The 20,175-nt window shown below is 45.9% G+C and overlaps 1 protein-coding gene across 1 annotated transcript in view; it reads left to right on the top strand.

Moving 5' to 3' along the window:
• Positions 1 to 20,175, top strand: part of vwde (von Willebrand factor D and EGF domains) — a 379,611-nt gene that overhangs the window by 249,975 nt on the left and 109,461 nt on the right. Inside the window, exon 21 of the mRNA XM_078538828.1 lies at positions 17,455 to 17,613. Within this exon, the coding sequence (XP_078394954.1) occupies positions 17,455 to 17,613 (159 nt within the window). The remainder of the gene's footprint in view (positions 1 to 17,454; positions 17,614 to 20,175) is intronic.

Raw genomic sequence — 20,175 nt, 5'->3', positions numbered from 1 at the left:
GAAGCCCAAGGAAATCCACAATATAGAAGAGCCTGATACATCAAATTCAGACATTTATTCGTGGTTTAATCTGAAAGTTGGAAAGACAGAACCAATATTTGTCACAGTGAAAGTAAATGGCGAACCTGTTAGAATGGAAGTGAACACAGGAGCTTCCATTACAGTAATTGGAGAACATACCTTCAAATATTTGAATAATGATGAACATTCATTAAGTTTAGAAGAAACAGCTGCCAAACTAAAAACATACACTGGTGGAGACATTCATGTAAAAGGCATAAGCAGAGTAACTGTCCGTTATGGAAGCCAATTGGAAAAGCTACCCTTGATGGTGGTGGCAAGTGAAGGGCCAAGCCTCCTGGGGCGAAATTGGTTGAACGAGATTAAGTTGGAATAGGCTGAAATTTTCCAGTTGAGACAAAGAGGGCTAACAGAGCTACTTCGAAAGTACGCCACCGTCTTCAAGGATGAACTTGGGAAAATTTAGTGCCTACAGGCCAAGATTCATGGGGATCCGGAAGCAACCCCTCGCTTCATGAAGGCGAGACCGGTGCCATACGCACTGCAAGAAAAAGTCGACACTGAAACTGGGCAGACTAGAGAAACTGGGTGTTATACAACCTGTGCAGTTCTCAGAATGGGCAGCACCCATAGTCCCCGTCCTTAAACCCGACCAAAGCATCCGAATTTGTGGAGACTACAAATTAACAGTTAATAAAGTGGCTAAGCTTGACATGCACCCCATTCCAAAACCCAAAGACCTGTATGTCAAGCTGGCAGGAGAGACAACCAACACGAAGCTTGAGATGAGTCATGCTTATCAACAAATAGAGTTGGATAATGCCTCCCAGGAATTTTTCACAATTAATACCCACAAAGGGCTGTACATGATGGCCTCACGGTGTCTCCTCAGCTTGCACCATCTTTCAGAGAATAATGGAAAGCTCACTGCAGGGAAAGCCCCAGGTTGTAGTCTATTTAGACAATGTATTGGTGACAGGATTCACTGAAAAAGAGCATCTGGCAAACTTATAAGAAGTCCTAAAACATTTCTTACAAGCTGGAGCGCATTTAAAAAACGAAAAGTGCACATTCCAAGCACGGGAGGTAATCTATTTAGGTCACCGGGTAGATTCACAAGGCCTCCGCCCAGTTGAGGAGAAGGTGAGAGCCATAAGAGAAGCACCTGTGCCAAAGAACACCTCAGAGCTCAAATCATTCCTAGGAATCATCAACTATTTTGGGCGGTTTGTACCCAATTTGTCTAGAGTGCTGGTCCCCCTGCATTCTGTACTCAAAAAGAACCAACGTTGATCTTGGGAGGTGCCCTAGAAAGAAGCTTTCATAAAGGTGAAACAATCGTTGCACTCGTCCAATCTATTAGTGCATTACGACCAGACAAAAGAATTGGTACTGACATGTGACACATCTCCCTATGGAGTGGGAGCAGTGCTTTCTCATCAGATGGATGACGGCATGGAACAGCCAATAGGTTACATATCAAGAATGCTCTCCACAGCGGAAAAGGGATACTCGCAGATAGATAAAGGCCTGTCCATCATCTTTGGTGTCAAGAAATTTCACCAGCACGTGCACGGCTGCCATTTTACAATTGTTTCAGACCACAAACCACTAGGATTTTTTTGTGAGGATAAGGCTATACCACCCATAACCTCGGCAAGAATACAATGATGGCAGCATACAAATTCAATTTCATACATGGCCCAGCAATCAAATTGCAAACGCCGATACCCTTAGTCGTTTGCCTTTACAAGAAAATGATGACCATGTCCCAGTTCCACACGAACTTGTTTTACTGTTAAATTTCTTAGATTCCTCACTGATATGCGCTTGACAGATCAGAGACTGGACAAGTCGCAACGCAGTCCTATCTCAAGTACGAGAGCAAGTGCTGCATGGTTGGTCACAGTAGCCCCTATCTGATGAAATGACACCGTACTTCAACAGAAGACATGAAATAACCAGACAGGATGGCATCTTATTGTGGGATGCATGAATGATAGTTCCTCCAAAGGGAGGGAGCCTCTTGTAGTTGAACTGCACAGTGCCCATCCAGGAATTTCCCAAATGAAGACCATAGCATGCAGCTATTTATGGTGACCAGGGATGGACAGCAAAATAGAGAGTATGGTAAAGCATTGTGGACAACATCAGCAACTGCAAAAGTTGCAAGTGACAGCTCCATTTCACCCATGGGAGTGGCCAGGTAGACCCTGGGTGCGGTTGAACATTGACTACTTTGGACCTTTCCTGGAAACAATGTTTCTGCTCATTGTCGATGCCCATTCAAAATGGTTGGACATATAAGACGTGAAGCCACCAATGTCAGCTGCTACAATTGAGAAACTACACCAAAGTTTTGCCATTCACAGACTACCAGAAGTAGTCGTTTCTGATAATGGCACAGCATTTATGAGTGCTGAGTTTCATTGATTTATCAGCCTCAACGGTATCATTCATGTAAAAACTGCACGTACCTCCCTTCCTCAAATGGACTGGCCGAAAGGGCGATTCAAATGTTCAAGGCAGGCATGAAAATACAATAGGCGATTCCTTAGCAACCAAGCTAGCATGCTTTCTTTTTCATTACAGGACTACCCCTCAAACAACAACAGGTGTCAAACCTGCGGAGTTATTGTTGAAACGCCATCTCAGGATGAGAATGAGTTTAATAATACCAAATTTAGAGGGGAAGGTGGAAAGGAGTCAGGGAAGCCAGAAAAACCAGACATAACTGGCATAGTCATGAGAGGAAATTTACCATGGGAGAGGCGGTATACGTGAAGAACTTCGGAGAAGGACCAAAGTGGTTACCGGGTGAAATAAGTGCAGTGACTGGACCTCTATCTTAACACGCGGATGTGGAAGGCTGAATCATCCGTAAACATGTGGACCATTTAAGGAAGGAAGAGACAAATCACCACGATTTTGTTCCACCAGTGATCATGGGTCTGCGTTTCCAGTTGAGGATACTCAACCCAGGACAGACATGTCTGATGTTCCTGTAAGAGTTGAGTCTGCAGAACTGCAACCACCGAAGCACCTGACGTTCAGGCAACTCCAGAAAAGGATGCTCCTGACAAAGCATCTGAAGTTGTGGAACTGAGACGTTCCATACGTATCAGGAAGTCACTTCCTCAAATGGACTGGCCGAAAGGGCGATTCAAATGTTCAAGGCAGGCATGAAAATACAATAGGCGATTCCTTAGCAACCAAGCTAGCATGCTTTCTTTTTCATTACAGGACTACCCCTCAAACAACAACAGGTGTCAAACCTGCGGAGTTATTGTTGAAACGCCATCTCAGGATGAGAATGAGTTTAATAATACCAAATTTAGAGGGGAAGGTGGAAAGGAGTCAGGGAAGCCAGAAAAACCAGACATAACTGGCATAGTCATGAGAGGAAATTTACCATGGGAGAGGCGGTATACGTGAAGAACTTCGGAGAAGGACCAAAGTGGTTACCGGGTGAAATAAGTGCAGTGACTGGACCTCTATCTTAACACGCGGATGTGGAAGGCTGAATCATCCGTAAACATGTGGACCATTTAAGGAAGGAAGAGACAAATCACCACGATTTTGTTCCACCAGTGATCATGGGTCTGCGTTTCCAGTTGAGGATACTCAACCCAGGACAGACATGTCTGATGTTCCTGTAAGAGTTGAGTCTGCAGAACTGCAACCACCGAAGCACCTGACGTTCAGGCAACTCCAGAAAAGGATGCTCCTGACAAAGCATCTGAAGTTGTGGAACTGAGACGTTCCATACGTATCAGGAAGTCACTTGAAAGATTGAACTTGTAAATTCCTTGCCCAGTGTAAATATTATGTCGTCTTGAAAAATATGTACTTGTAAATATAATATGTATAGCCGAGTTAAAGGGGGATGTAATGTAGTAATTATGGTTTTATTTAGTGTGTAATGTACGTTTGAGATAATACTTGTTAAAGAAGATCACATGATCTGTAGTAACCAATAGGAGAATAGTGTGGGCTACCTCAGCAGTCAGTGTGAGATAGAGTTGGAGTTGAAAGCACACACGTAGTTGCTGCTGAGTATATTGTAAATACACTTAATGTTTCCGCTTAAGAAGTGTCTGCAGTTCAACTCTATTACTAATAGTACAACTCGGCCACCCTACAACAATGTGAGTTCACATGATTTCTTTCATGTACAATAGAATTTCACTTGGCCTATCCATGTAGTTAAAATGCAAGGGACATTTTTACTACTGATATTTACTTCTTCATAAAAATTTTCTACTGTAGGTTTTTAAAAATTGTTTATTAATATTCTTTTTTTCAATTCTTTATAGGTGCTTTGATTTTTTTCTCCTATTTTTGACTTTGAAACATAATAAGAATGTTCCTACACAAGCCAAAAAATCCAAATATTGTTTTCAAAATCCCCTGGAAGCCCACTGTAATTGAAGCATTTGCAAGAGTTCAAAGAATGCTCCAACTTGAGGGGCAGAATTTACCCCATGTCTGGCGGGCTCAGCAGGGGCGTGCGGGGATGGTTGGGAACCCGAACGCCATCTGCGTTCGAGGCCGGAAGGTGATTTCACATTGGTGGGCCAATTAAGGCCCGCCCAGCGTGAAACACGACCAGCAGCATTCAGCGCTGCTTGTGCGGGCAGAGGGCGAGCGCGAACTTCGCTCATGCACACAACTGCGCACTTCAGAAGCACAGAGCTGCCTCAGGGAGATGAAGAGTTTTTCTTAAAAAAATAAAGAATTGAAAAATGTAATGAAATATGTCCCATCATGTGACTCTGTCACATGAGCAGGGACATGTTATTAATTAAATTTTAAAACTTTTATTTTATTTTTATTTGCATTTGGAAACCTCGTCCTGCCTGTGGATGAGGTTTCCAAAAAAATGCAAAGACAGCTTGGCCTTTTCGTTGGACAGGCAGTGAAAAATTTAACTTAATTGATTCTTTAATGGTCTTAACAGGCCTCTTAATTGTCGGCAGGCATGCTGCCGACTCCGGCGTGCGCCTGCTAACCAAACTATCGCGCGACTGCGCGTTGTTGTTGGGTCGCTCACCCAATGTCAACACACATCATTTCACGCTCGAGCGGGTTGGGGGTACACCCGCCCACCGAGCTAAAAATTTTGCCCGAGGCATCACAAGCTATTTAATACATACTATAGAGTCCTGTACCCGTTGACAGGACAACTTAAGATAGTTAATATGAGTTCATTTGATGTCCAAATATTGCATGCAGATTGGTAACATCTGCCACTGTTTCACCAAATATATCTGCAGACCCTGAAACACCTGTCTGAAGATTGATGAGGACAACTGATTTTGCAGGCTCTGGGTCAGCATCAAGCCAGTCGCATAGCAATGCCATCAACTGTAAGAACAGCTGTAGCCAACATCAACATAGGAACAACGTTGTTAGCGATAGGAAAGGTCACCATTATCTGCAACTATCCTGTCTCTATTTTCTTCCAGGCTAGCTTAGGGATCACCTGAAATACCAGCTAGTTTAATGTATCAAACAGGTGACTGATGCATTGGCTGATGTGACCAGTACTTGCATCTTTTTCAGCCCAATGCAGCCTTTGTTAAGACTAAAAATGAATTATTTTTAACATTTGCAAAGGCAGAGTTATCAATTTTAATACATTTAGAACCCGCATAGGAACTGAACATATAGGGCAGTCGGGGGGAACTCCTGATGTCACCGCGCCCCATTTAAATTTTCAGGTAGGCAGAGGCTCAGCGAAATCAGCTGTGCGCCCGCCGACCTGTCAGTGGCCAATTGAAGCCATTGACAGAGCAATTAAGTAATTATAGGACCTGCCCGTCCAACCTTAAGGTTGGCGGGCAGGCCAGGAGCCTTGGCGCGAATTAGTAAAAGCATAAAACCTCATCCACAGGCGGGATGAGATTTCATGTAGGTTTTTAAAAATTTTAATAAAGTTTTTGTGAAAATTATAGACATGTCCCAGATCATGTGACATTGGCTGCACTTAGCCTCAGGGAGATGAGTGCGGTCTTTCATGCACATGCGCAAAAGAGTGCGCTCTCGATTTTGGGATTCTGCCCCCACCCGCCTGCACAGGGAGCGCATTGAGCTGGGCGGGCTTTAATTGGCCTGCCCACATAAAATGGTGCTGCGCCCCCAAACAGGGGTATCAATCGGAAACGCGCCTGTGCGTGCCCGCCCTTCAACTTCGCCCCTGACAGGGGGAAAATTCAGCCCATAGTTTTCCCTTAACTTGTGACTATTTATCTTTAATTGCATGCATCATTTTAAACATTATTTTCAGTGACTTAAGCGCTTTTGGCACAAAGGGAAAAATTTTCCCCCCACCAGTAAGTGCAGGAACAGGCACGGGCGGGCGCGCTTCCAATCGGTGGCCCCAATTGGGGGCGCGCCGGGCGGGCCAATTAAGGCCCACCCAGCATGATGTCCGCTCGGAAGCGCTATGCGCTCCCTGTGCATTCGGGTGGGGGATTCCCTCAGCCAGGAGTGCATTCTTTCGCACATGCACACGAAAGAGCACACAGATCTCCCTGAGGCAAAGCGTTGCCTCAGGGAAATTGGCTCCGATTTAAAACTTTTGATAAACATGATTAAAATTTTTCCCTGCCATGCCCCATCATGTGACACTGTCACATGAACTGGGACATGTCCAAAACTTTCATTGAAATCTTTAATAAAAATTTAAATACCTTCATGAAACCTCATCCCTCCCGTGCATGAGGTTTCATGCTTTTTCCGAAGACCGCCAGGGCTCCCGGCCCGCCGGCTGACCTTACGGTTGGACGAGCAGGTCCATTAATGACTTTAATTAGTTTTTCAGTGCCTCAGTAGACCGTTGACAGGTCAGTGGGCACGCAACTGACTCGGCTGTGCCCCCGCCGACCTGAAAATGTAAATGATGCGGGATGATGTTGGGAGTTCCACCCGACATCATCCCGTGTCATTTTAAGTGTTGGCGAGCGGGCCCCGCCCCCGCTCGCCGACCAGGAGATCCTGCCCATAATTTCCTGAACCTCTCACTCCAGTACTAGAAGCAATATGAACTAGGAACTCACTATAAATATTTAAGTAAGCCTCATAATGTTTGCCAGGCTTAAATCCCACTCCAATTTGTCCCCATCCTTTTTGTGTTTATCATGATAACTCTACCTCACCATTTTAAATTGAGAATAACAAAGTACTGATTGTTGCATATTCTACACTTCCACTATTCTCATTATGTTAATGTTTTTGAATTAATTTCAGACACGCAAGAGTCCAAGATTGGCAATTTAACTTCAGAGTTGGGTCAGCAATCAGTCCTCAGCTGACCAAAGCAAATATATTTGTTCAGCTATATGGTATCATTTAGAGTCTGCCAACAGAATATTGTGCTGTGCAGATACCAATCTTAGATCAGTATCTGCAATACAATGCAGCCATAGTCAAGCTCATTATTTACAAGTTTACATGTTATGGATTGTAGGTGTGCATAGTAGAGAACATAATGTAAAATTCCTTAACACGTTGGTAACCAACTCTAGTTTCATGAAGAATTCCAACCAAAAACATCAGCAACCTGCCATGCCAACAAAAAGTTTTCATATACATGACATATGTTAGTTAAGTAATCACACAACACTACATCAGTCTGACCCATTTGTGTGTTCCCTTATTGTCAAGCACTCAGTGCTTGATTGAGGGACCCAGCAACGGGAATGGATGTGCCCGCTGAGAGCCACCTTCCTGCACTTTCTTATGACCTCCTGCCCTCTCTAGCCACCAACTTCCTCCTTGCTATTCCCACCCCACCCTCACTCACCTGTGGCCTGGATCTCTCACTGACTTAGGGCCTCCTCTAGGCATATTGATTGCAGCGACTACCGCTTCTGGTGGCAATGGAGAGCTGCTGATTGGCGCATCTTCACCAAAGGAGGCAATGCAGTGCTCTTGCCAGCTTTCCAGATAGTGGGCGAGAGCACCATTGCTTGGATTAATTTCTAGCCATCAACTTATTTGAAATCTTCTGTTCACACGCACATGCACAGTGCCAGCTGTCTTCATTATCCCACTGCTAAATGTTGACAAATTAGAATTGTATATTCTACTTAATCAGGAGAGACATTGTAAGTGATTCTTTTTGGATTCTCAGCTGGTACTGATACTATCAATGATTAGTAATAAAATATTGTTGAGAAACCATGCTTTATATCAAAGAATTGACTTTTGAACTTACTGGTTAGAAACACCAGATTGATTTTTTTTAAATACTAAAGCCACATTCCAGTAACTCATAGTCTGGAATTTTCTGGCCACGTTGGTGTCGGGCCTCAGGGCGGAGTAGGGAGGTAGACAATATGGCAGCAAGGCCAAACATCGGTTTCACACCGTTGTGAAACCAGTTTGCAATCATCTGCTCCACCCGCCAATGGCGGGCTGCGTTTCCCACCGCCGCGCGTCGGGAACCTAATTTCAATACTTCAGCATTTCAGTTTAAGCCCAGCTTACCGGAATCATCCCCCCATGTCAAGTAAGTTTACCGCACACATCGGCGTGACTTCAGAACAGCATGCTTCACAACTGCCTTTAAAAGGCTTGCGCCTGGCGACCTGAACTTCAGAGGGAACTTGGAAGTGAGTGCACACACCCTTGCACAGAGCTCGCAAGCATCGCCCATAGTACATCAAAAAAGATGCCCACACATTTGTGGGGAGCAGAGGCAAGTCACCTTTTCCTGGCTGGCTTTCAGTGTGGTGCTGGGGCAAGGGATCCATTGCAGGTGAGGCTGGATGGTGGGGCGGGGGCGTTGGTGGTGGTGGGAGGGGAGGGGTTAGTCGGGGGCAAGGCAGCACAAACTGAAAGAAGTACACAAGCACATGCCGGGGGTGTGGGGGGCAAGGCAGCGCAGACTGAAGGACATATTCAAGCACATGCCGGGGGTGTAGGGGGCAAGGCAGCGCAGACTGAAGGACATATTCAAGCACATGCCCAGGGGGTGGGGGGCAAGGCAGCGCAGACTGAAGGAAGTACACAAGCACATGCCGGGGTTGGGTGGGAGAAAGTGGGATGTGGGAAATGGCCAGCAATTTGGAAAAGCTTGTCTGGAGTGAGCATTCTTCTGTAACTGAGACTGTTCAGCTGCAGCCCCATTGACATGCTCAGAGTTGGGCCTTTGAAGATTTTCTGCCCACTCAAGAAATGCAAAAGCATGAAAGTTCCACCAAATGCTCCAGAACTGTTCAATCTTCGGGCGTAGACTGCAAATTAATGTGCATTTTAGGGAGCAGGAAAACAATTGGTGAACTGGACAAGTCATAAAATCCCCTTGTGAAAGGTGGCCATGGCGCAGTCACTGGTGGAGGCACTCGGAGCCCCTTGCAATGTCTTTGTGAAGGTTTGGACCAGTATCCATCATGGTTCAAGCTAACAACGCAACCTTGCAATGCAGGTTAGGAGAATGCCTGAGCTGAGAGCACAGCATGCAGTCCAGCGGCCGAGGCTGCCACCAATCAGTCAAGTGGAGTGGGATGGAGGTGTGTGGGGGTTCAGACAGCCAACGAGCGCACTACATACTGGCCACCCAAATGGTGGCCAGGACTCTCCTGCCTGCATGAAGGGGCCTTCAGACTTAACCAAGACACGTATGCTAACCCACGCATCCCTCTCTTTGATTCTGCAGGAGGGAGAGCATCAGGACCATGGAACCTAGTGCATTAGCGTTATGCCTCATGGCTTACAGAGACCAGAGCAGAAGAAGAACAGTGCAGTGGAGGCGCCTGGCTCAGCAAAGGGAGGAGCGCCTCCCTCAAGATGAAGAGGCGGCAGGGCCTGCTGCGATGCAGCTCAAGATCCACAGAGAGCAGTTGCTCATAGGACCGCTAGACACGCAGTCTATAGACGGCGCCTGTCATTCCTGCAGATGACTGAGAACTGGTGTCGCCAAAGACTGCGCATATCTAGGGAACTGGTTGGTCACATATGCCGCTTGCTGCAGGATTTGGCGCCACGGGTACCTGGAGATCATCCACTGCCAGTGGTCGTGAAAGTAACCTGATCTTGCAAGCCTCCATGCACAAGTGTATCCAGGAGACCACAGATGCCATCTTCGCGAAGGCACAGAACTTTGTGCATTTCGCCTGGTATCAGGCAAGCCAAGAAGCAAGAGTGCTGGGATTTGCACAGATCTCTGGTTTTCCACAGGTGCAGGGTGCCGTCCACTGCAATCGCGTGACGCTTAGATCTCCGTGGCAACAAGCAGTCAACTATGTCAACCGCAAGGGCTTCCACTTGAGGAATGTTCAGCTAGTGTGCGACCACCCCAAACACATCCCACAGGTCTGCGTACGATTCCCAGGGAGCATCCACGACTCCCACATCCTTAGCAGACCTCAGATCCCTGACATTTTCCAGGGTCCAGTGAGACTGCAGGTTTGGCTCCTCAGGAACAAGGGGCTACCCACAGAGGTCATGGCTGATGACACCCATGCGGTGGCCTCCGACTGCAGCAGAGTGATGGTATAACGAGACTCATGCCATGTCCCGGATTTTGGTGGAGCAAATGATAGGCATTTTGAAAATGAGGTTCTGGTGCCTCAACTGAAGCATTGCAGTACAGTCCACCTAGGGTGTGGAGTTTCATCGTCACTTGCTGCGAACTCCACAACCTGGCGCTGCAACGAGGGAAGGACCTGGCTGAGGAGAAGATGCACACCTCCTCAGATGAGGGTGGTGTTGAAGGGGATAACGGTGATGAGGTCCTCGAAGGCAAGGATGAGGTCATCACACCTGGTCAGACGAGGCAGGCACACTCAGGAGGTTCTCATAGCCGCAAGATTCTTGGCGAGTGATGACGAGATGCATTGAGGACACTCCATAGATATCCACATTGCCTTTATGAATGTCTAACTCCTATCTGGCTGAGGGCAGCGCACTTGTGCTCTGTGATCAACGTCATATCATGGAGACGCAGCCGTGAAACTTTAAATGCATCTGATACTTTGTCAGCCTTCAGCACCTGACCCCTTCAGGAGCACAGCATCACTGGTCACAGATGCTGAAGAGATGGCGGCCAGCCCACCAGAAAGATGCTGAGAGCACACAGAGAGAATGATGGAACACTGTGACACATGCCCACTACATTCTGGCAGCAATGACAAGCACTGCCGAGGTGCAGGCATCAGTAATGTGTCCAGTGAGTGTGAAGCCACACCATCACTTTGACCTGAAGGTTACACACTGCACAGGGAAGAGGCCCTGGTCTGAGACACCTGCCTTTATCTTGTGCAGGAACCAAAGTTTCACATCTGAGTGACATGAACACTGCTCATCATAACAAGGAGACATTCTTGGAAGTTTATTTACAATAGCGAACATTATGTACAAGTGATTAGCATCCCTGTCTGTGCAACCACATCTTCTTAACCTTCCTAAACCTGCCGCTACGTCTTCATGCTCCCTCTACACCGACAGCAGAGGTAGAGTCAGCCTGCTAACTGCTCCTTCCTATCTGTGATGAGCTTGGCAGGCGTTCTCTGAAGGGTTGAAACCTAGAGGGCCCTAATCCTGCTTTCCGGGTCCTGCTGTATGGCAGGGACACCCTCCTCGACCTGTGGAGCTGGAACTACTGGGGTCACAGGAAAAGGGGATTTGGATCAACCGGATACTCCCAGACCCACCTGGGTGGATGGCCCCGGGTGTGCACCTGTTGGTTCTACTCCCTATGGGTACCCAAGGGTCCTTGGCTGACTTCTTGAGGAGAAGGGGAAGCTGGAGTGAGATCGAGCTGCTCCTCACCCTTCTCACATTGACACTGCTGGAGGCCAACTATGGCATCGGTGATAGAATTCAGCCCGCAAAGCCATCCTACCAATGTTAATCTCAATGCATTGGCATGCCGGCACTGTCGCTTCAGACTGAAGGAGCATGATCTCCTCCATTGTGTCTTGCAATCTGAGGAAACATAGAAAATAAAATAGGAGCAGGAGTTCAATATGATCATGGCTGATCCCCTATCCCAACGCCATACTTCCACGATCTCCCCATACCCCTTGATGCCTTTAGAGTCCAGAAATCCATCTATTTCCTTCTGAAATATATTCAGTGACTTGACCTCCACAGCCTTCTGTGGTAGAGAATTCCATGGGTTCACCACCCTCTGACTGAAGAAGTCTCCTCTCATGTCAATCCTAAATGGTCTACCCCATGCCCTGAGACTGTGACTTCTTGTTCTGGACACCCCAGCTGGAAGAAACATCATCCCTATATCCAGTCTATCCATCCCTGTCAGAATTTTATATGTTTCAATGAGATCTCCCCTTATTCTTCTAAACTCCAGTGAATACAGGCCTAGTCAACCCAATCTCTCCTCATACGACAATTCTGCCATCCCAGGAATCTGTCTGGTGAACTTTTGCTGCTCTCCCTCTATGGCAAGTATATCCTTTCTTAGGTAAGGAGACCAAAACTGCACACAATACTCCAGTGCAGCAGACATCTCTTCCCGATGTTCCCGAGTTTTCTTTTGCAGCTCCAGCAACTGAGGTGTGACCAAGTCCACTGGCTCCTCATCTGATTTGGACTCAGCAGATTTCTGGCATCCAGCTGTCCTCTGAGTGCAGGAAACCTGGGAAGTCCCTGCCTCCGCCTGCTGTGGATCAGGCAATGCGATCTGCTCACCAGACTGTGACACCGAGGCTACTCTAGAACCAAGTCTCACCGAGATATGTGTCTCTGCACAGGTGGAGGGCGTGGGCGAGCGCTGTGAAGGGTCTTCAATTAGGCTGTCATCAGATTCTTCTTCTGAGGTGTCTTCGGGGCTTGAGTCACGGACCTGGCTCATGGACCCTCCTTGGCTGCTTCCCAGAAGTACCTGTGAAAGAAAGGAGAAAGAATTAGTGCATGGCAGGAGCCTGTGGAACAGGGGAACTCACAGCAATGTTGTCCGATGGACGTTGCACTCCTGGATCTTCACTTGGTTGAACACTGCTGACCTCACCATCAGTACAGGAATGGTCTAGATCGTTGTGGGCCAGCTGGATGACTGTATTCTCAATGTCTGTGAGGACCTTGATGCCGGACATTCCTCCACCAGTCTGGTGCCTTTCCCTTTTGTCCTGCATAAAGGGAGATGGAGAGAGTGTAAACAGAACATCTGCCAGGCCAGATAAGAAGGATGTCTGGCATGTGTAGGGTGGTGAGCGGTGCCATGGACAGGATGAGGACATGATCCACGGAGCAGATGAAGGAGTGTGTGAGAGAGTGAATGGTGATGTCCCTTGAACTTGCAGTGAGTGAGATCCCTGTGGATGTGTGATGGGTTTGTGAGTTGAGAGTGATGGGAAGAGTGCCTTACCCTGGTGGAACAGAGGAGATCATTCATCCTCTTTCGGCACTGGGTGGCTGTCCTCTTTTGCAGGGCATTGGCACTGACCACCGCTGCCACTGCCTCCCAAGCTGGATTGGTGACCTTGCTTGCTGGTCGTCACCCAGAGTGGGGGTTGGAGGACTTCGCGACGGGCCTCCACTGCATCCAAAAGGCGCCCGTGGGAGGCGTGGCTAAATTCGAGGGCAGCATGTTTCCTCCCTTTGGCAGCCATGACTTTCCAGCACCTTTCGATCGGTTAGAGAGTGCTAGCTCTGTGCAGGGGTGCCCTTTAAATATGACGCCCAGATTACTGAGAGTCTGAGGTGACAGCGGGGTGGGGAATCAGAGGTCTCTCTGCCAGCGATCCGGTACGTTTCCCGGGAAATTATTATTAATGAGGCAGGATGTGACAGGAATGGGACGGTGCATACACTTCTCACTTTTATCTCCCTCCACAGTGCGATTTTATCCTTGTTCCTTTCTTCTTTCAGATACCCAAGAACTGTAACCTGATCAGACAGTTGTCAAATAACAAGAAGGGCAGTGATGATGAAGACAGAGCACTGTCACTTGATTTCAAATTCAAAGTCATAAGCTTAGATTCTAACACTGCATGTAATTTAGAGGATAGTATAGAGGAAAATCTGCATATGAAAAGACACCAGGCAAGGATGGCCTGCACCTACGGTAGGGGGCAAGGACAGCACAAGTACTAGTTCACTGGAGGGCGAGGTCCCAAAGGAGTTGCACTACACGAGTTGAGAGGACTCAGCTGAGTCTTTGATGAGGCAGCATACAGAAACAGGTTCATGGACATGTACAACAAAATGTTTGGTGCATTGTAAAGCCTGCCAGAAAGCCTTCAGACATTGTCAGGGAGCGTGGAAGAATCCAGCACCAATTTGGCACACAGTTTTGCACAGAGTTTGGAGCTCATCCTTTCCGGCACAGAAGTGGTGGTCAATTCCATTGGCACACATATGGACCTAACCATGATGCCTCATTTGATGACCAATGTCTCAGCTTCAACTGCAACTTTTAGCAGAAGTCTGATTGCTGCACTGGAAGCTCAGACTGAAGTCATGCAAGGTGGCCTAGCTGTAATGCAAGCTGTGCCATCTCGGCTGTGGACTACAATGTTCAAAGTGTTTGCAGGATGCCACCGCGGTCCAGCAATCTGTTCTCTAACAAATTACTAGCGGAGGTGCTGTCCTTCAGGAGGGTGGTAGTGGCTCCAGGGGGCACAAACTTGCTGTCTTTTCTCTGGAAGAGAGCATTCGTTTGCACACCCCTGGCATTTCTGCCAGTGGCCGTGCTGTTGCCTATCAGCCAGCCAGCCCAGAATACTACTACCCATGCCAAGATGGTGCAGTCTGCAGCGAGGCCTACTAAGTCCAGATCTGCTCAAGGATATTCCTCCAAGTCCTTTTGCAGTTTCTCCACTGAAAGTCAGCATCGTTCCACCAGCCATGCAGTAGCCAATTGGGGTAGTTCTGCAGAACAGCATTATGATATGCAAAGTCACACAACCAACAGACAGCAAGGGAATGTACAAAAATGATTAGTTGACTTTTTTACACAATGTGAAATGATTTATAAATATTGTTTTGAATGTTTATTTTGTGGCAGCTTTTAATTTTGTATTGTGACCAAATGAACACTGTAATGGTAAGTGACAAAGAGAAGGCAAGGTGTGGGGCAGTTGGTGAATGGGGAATTGGGATTAACGTTACCAGTATAAGTTCTTCACAAACATCCTAGCCAGCGAGAGGCTTTCCCAGTTATCTCTTCTTACTCCTCCTTCTCTTCCTGCTTATCGTGCTCCTAAGCTGTTTGCCATTTAGCTGTCCCTTCATGATGAAAAGGCTGTCCCTTTATGATGATGAGGTTGTGCAACATGCAAAAGACCACAGTAAATCTTGACACCCATTCTGCCAAGAAAAGCAAGGCTCCTCCAAAGTGATCCAAGTAGTGAAGCTAATGGTCTGCTCCATCCCATTTTTTTCAGCACCATGGCTTTCATTGTATGCATGCCTTCCACATCTGCATTGGTTGTGCACCAAAGTCATCAGCCATGTGGTCAGCAGATAGCCCTTGTCACCTAGTTGCCACACTTTAGTTTCAATGGTGAGAGACTGGAAAACTTTTGGTATTCAGAGGGATCTGAGGGTCCTTGGGCACGAATCACAGAAAGTTAACATGAGGTAAAGCAAGCAATTAAGAAAGCACATGGTGTGTTATACACTGGTGTTGGAGTACGAGCGCAAAAAAGTCTTACTGTAGTTGTTTTGAGCCTTGGTGAGATGAAACCTGGAGAACTGTGTACAGTTTTGGTCCCTTACCTAAGGAAGGATGTACTTGCCTTAGAGGGAGTGTAAGGAAATTTCACCAGGCTGATTCCTGGGGTGAGGGAATTATCCTTTATGGAGAGATTTAATAGACTAGGCCTATATACCCCAGTGTTAAGAAGAATGTGAGGTGATTTCATTGAAATATATAAGATTCTTAAGAAGCTTGATGGGTTGATGCTGGGAGGATGCTTCCCCACCTGGGGAATCTAGAACATGGTGTCACAGTCTCAGAATAAGGGAAGCCATTTAAGAGTGAGACAAGAAACACTCAAGGGTTATGAACTTTTGTAATCCTCTACCCTAGAGAGCTGTGGATGCTTAGTCACTGAATATACTGGAGTCAGAGACCATGAGGTTTTTGGATACTAAGGGATACTGCGGCAAGGTATAGCTGAGGTCAAAGATCAGGCATGATTCTGTTGAATGGCAAAGCTGATTTGAGGGGGCACATGAATTATCCCACTCCTGTTTCTTATATTCCCAAAATGGCGGTGATCACTTTGAATATTTTTAAGGCAGAGCTAGATAGATTCTTGATTAACAAGGGGATGAAAGGTTATCAGGGACAGGAAGGAATGTAGAGTGGAGGTTACAATCAGATCATTCATGTACTTGTTGAATGGCGTAGAAGGCTTGAGGGGCTGAGTGGCCTACTCCTCCTAATTTGTATGTTCGTATGTATGTTTGTATGCCACCTTTGCTGGGAATTTCATTTTTGCCTCACAAAAGGGAAGAAGCATATTTCCAAATTTTTTATTATAGTGAACTACATTTGCCATCTATCTGCTTACTTTGATAGCCTTTATATGTTTTGTTGCAGTCTTTCACAACTTTCATTACTATTTGCCACATCCTCAAAATTGGGCACATTAGATTTTATATTGCCTCTGGAGAGCAAGTGTGGAGAGTCAAATTAATTAATTTTTCATTCCATGTTTTCTTATGATCTTATAACTGATGGGATAGTAATTATTGAACCGATGGATGATAGATATTTGTCTTGGGCGGTAGCACTTCTGGCACCAGTTATAAATCACATCTTATATGGAATTAAATATCAGGCGGGGAGCATGATGGGCACCTGAGTCCTGCAGTACCTGCCATTTTGTACTGCCAGCTAAGATGAATTTTAGCCTGTGTTACACTTGGTAATTTGATGTTTCTACTCACTGCTGTTTCTAATTTCAAAAGTAATTCCAACAACACTGAAGCATTGTTTGATGTATCTTTAAACAATATCAATAACTGGTAGAGTAGAACAGACTCGAGTTGTATTTTCCTCAGTTTTATTGTTTTGTAATGCTGACTTCTACCTATGTGTAATAGCTACACTCATTCAGCATTCTGAAATCACCATGTAAGTAACCCCAATATGTGCCAGGAATTGAATCACAGAATTATTACAATTCAAAAGGAGGCCATTCAGCCCATCACTGCACATTGTTTCTTTTCAAATAACCAATTAAATAATCAAATAAATAACTGTATTAATGAGAGGGCATAAACATAAAGATCCTGAACCATAGCTGGGTTACAATGCGTAATTTTAAATTAAAAAAATACTTCAGTTGCCTTAGGGTAGTGAAATAGTTAATTGCTCACAGACTTGTGCCTTCTCTATGTATTGTATTCAGTCCAGCTACACGCACACATCATTTACTAAATCTTAAATATTTGTCCCCAAGGTGTCTTTTTTGTTATTGCTAATTGCAATGTTCTGCTTTTCCTCTTCAGTTCGCGTTCCTAGCTTCAGTCGTGGCTGTGCCAACAAGCCGTGTTTTGCCGGAGTACAGTGCTTTGACCACCGGCCACCAGAGGTTGGCTACACATGTGGCCACTGTCCGCCAGGATTCAGTGGCAATGGCCACATGTGCACAAGGATTGATTTGTCTGGTAAGATTATTTACTAACAAGAATAGTTGCTGTGAGTGAAGCTGTATTAAGTTTTCTGTTCCACGTTTACTAATAATGGTTTCCTGTAATTTTGTAATGCTGACTATGATAAAGAAGTAAAGGTATGCACAAAACCAAATAATATTTTATTTCCAGGATTCTCAAAGCGTCTGAAATGCTCATTTATTTTAAAAGATAAGCAACAAAGTGGCAATTTCCAGTGTCATTCAAATTTATACAACATTATAAAAAAGTAGATTTACATCAGCAGTATCTTGCACCCTAGTTACACAGCACTTTGTGCATCAATCACCCAAATTGCACAATACTGCAATGCAAAATCCTTAGTATAATGATAGACTGAACTTGCTCAACTCATGATACATTCCATATAGGCAAATGGTGTCGAGCCACTTTAAGATCAAAGGCACCTCTTTCCTCACAGATGCAGGTCACACTTTGCACAGCTAAAATCCTGAAATGAAAATCAGCCCTGTGAACTTATTTTTAGAATACAAATATTGTAAAAAAGAATGCTTCGCAGTCTTGAGGCTGAATTTTCTTCTGCTATGTGGACCAAAGATGAAGGGAAATAGGGCAGGGAACACTGGTGCCACATCTCAACTCCTGGCACTGCAGCCAAGAGTCTGTCTTCTCCTCTCCAGCAGAGAGATTAGCTAACTGCCAATAGACCATTCACCATATATCGGGATCTGGAATCCCAACCAACTTCTCTCCTTACTGCCTTTGCCACTGCCATCACCGGGGACTTTCAGGAAAAGAGTGATGTCAGACCCTAGGGAAGACGTAGCAAGTGCACTCTTTCAAATGGCTACCTCTCCCTCTCCTCAACCTGACTTGCCCCCAGATAATTCAGAATGGTTAAATTTCTCTGCAGGTTCTTTTGATTATCTGCTATAACTTCAACAGAAATCCTAGAATAACAGCAGGAACATGATTAACACTGTTCCTGTGCAGTTTCTGCAGATCTTCTGCCAAACACCAAACTCCCACCATTCCCCTACCCCCAAGAAGATTCAATCCTTTCCTTCAAAATCAAGGGTCTTCCGCTATTTTTTAATAGGAACAAAGGCCAGGATTTTTCCTATGGTGAACGGGCAGGGCGGGAGCGGGCGGGGCCGGGCAAGGAGCCGATCGCCGCCCGCGATTGGCTCTGCACTGCCATTTTACGCAGGCGGGCCAATTAAGGCCCACCCAGTGTAACGCGCGGCCGGTAGTGCTGAACGCTACCTGTGCGGGCAGGGGAAGGAGGGAGAGTCAGGGCCTACGCTCTTACGCGCATGCGCACGAAAGAGCACAGCAATCTTCCTGAGGCACGGAGCTGCCTCAGGGAGATTGAATGTATACTAAAATCATGACAGAAATGATTTAAAAATTTAGTTAACCATGTCCCCTCATGTGACTGTGTCACATGAGTGGGGACATGTTTGTAAATTTATGACAATTTATTCATTTATTTAATAAAAGCTTCAGGAAACCTCATCCCGCCCGTGGACTTTCGCCTGCCCGCCAACATTTAGGTTGGACGGGCAATGTTCTTAACTGCTTTAATTAATTTCTTAATGGCCTTAATTGGATGTTGACATTTTGGCGGGGATGACTCTGGCGCGCGCCTGCCGAACGAAGTATCGCGATGATGCACGCCCAACGTCATCGCGCGTCATTTTACGTGTCGGCGCCCGCCCTCCACACGCCGACCGGAAGATTCTGCCCATAGAAACATTTATGACACAGAGGAGGCCATTCAGCCTGCAGTGTTTGTGCCAGCTGAAAAAGAGTTACCTGGCTTAATTTCACTTTCCAGTTCTTGGTCCATATCCCTGTAGGCTACAGCACATCATGTGCATAATCCAAGTGCTTTTTAAATGCACTGAGGGTTTCTTCTACTACAACCTTTTCAGGCTGAGTTCCAGACTCCCACCATCCTTTGGATAAAAGAAATAACCCTCAACTCCACTCGAATCCTTCTAACAATTATTTTAAATCTATGCCCCTGGTTATTGACCTCTCTGCTCAGGGAAATAGGTCCTTCCTATCCTCTATCTAGGACTCTCAATTTTATGTACCTCAATTAAATCACCCCTCAGCCTCCTCTGTTCCAAAGAGAATAACCCCAGCCTATTCAAACTTTTCTCATTGTTAAGTTCTCCATTCTTGACAATATCCTTATAAATCTCCTTCGTATCCTCTCTAATACAATCACAGCCTTGCTGTAATGTGGTGATCAGGACTGTATTCTAGCTGCGGTCTAACTAATGTTTTGTACAGTTATAGCATAACCTATTTTTAAAAATTCATTTACAGAATGTGGGCATCGCTGACTAGGCCAGCATTTATTGCTCATCCATAATTGTCCTTGAACTGAGTGGTTTGCTAGGCCATTTCAGAGGGCATTTAAGAGTCAACCACATTACTGCAGATTTGGAGTCACATGTAGGCCAGATCAGATAAAGATGGGATAAATGACATTAGTGAACCAGATGAATTTCTACAACAATCGACAATGGTTTCATAGTTATCATTAGACTTTTTCCAGATTCT

This window comes from Cetorhinus maximus, chromosome 3 (genome assembly GCF_964194155.1).
Source record: "Cetorhinus maximus chromosome 3, sCetMax3.hap1.1, whole genome shotgun sequence".
Lineage (NCBI taxonomy): Eukaryota > Metazoa > Chordata > Chondrichthyes > Lamniformes > Cetorhinidae > Cetorhinus > Cetorhinus maximus.
This window is presented reverse-complemented; position numbering and strand designations above follow the sequence as displayed.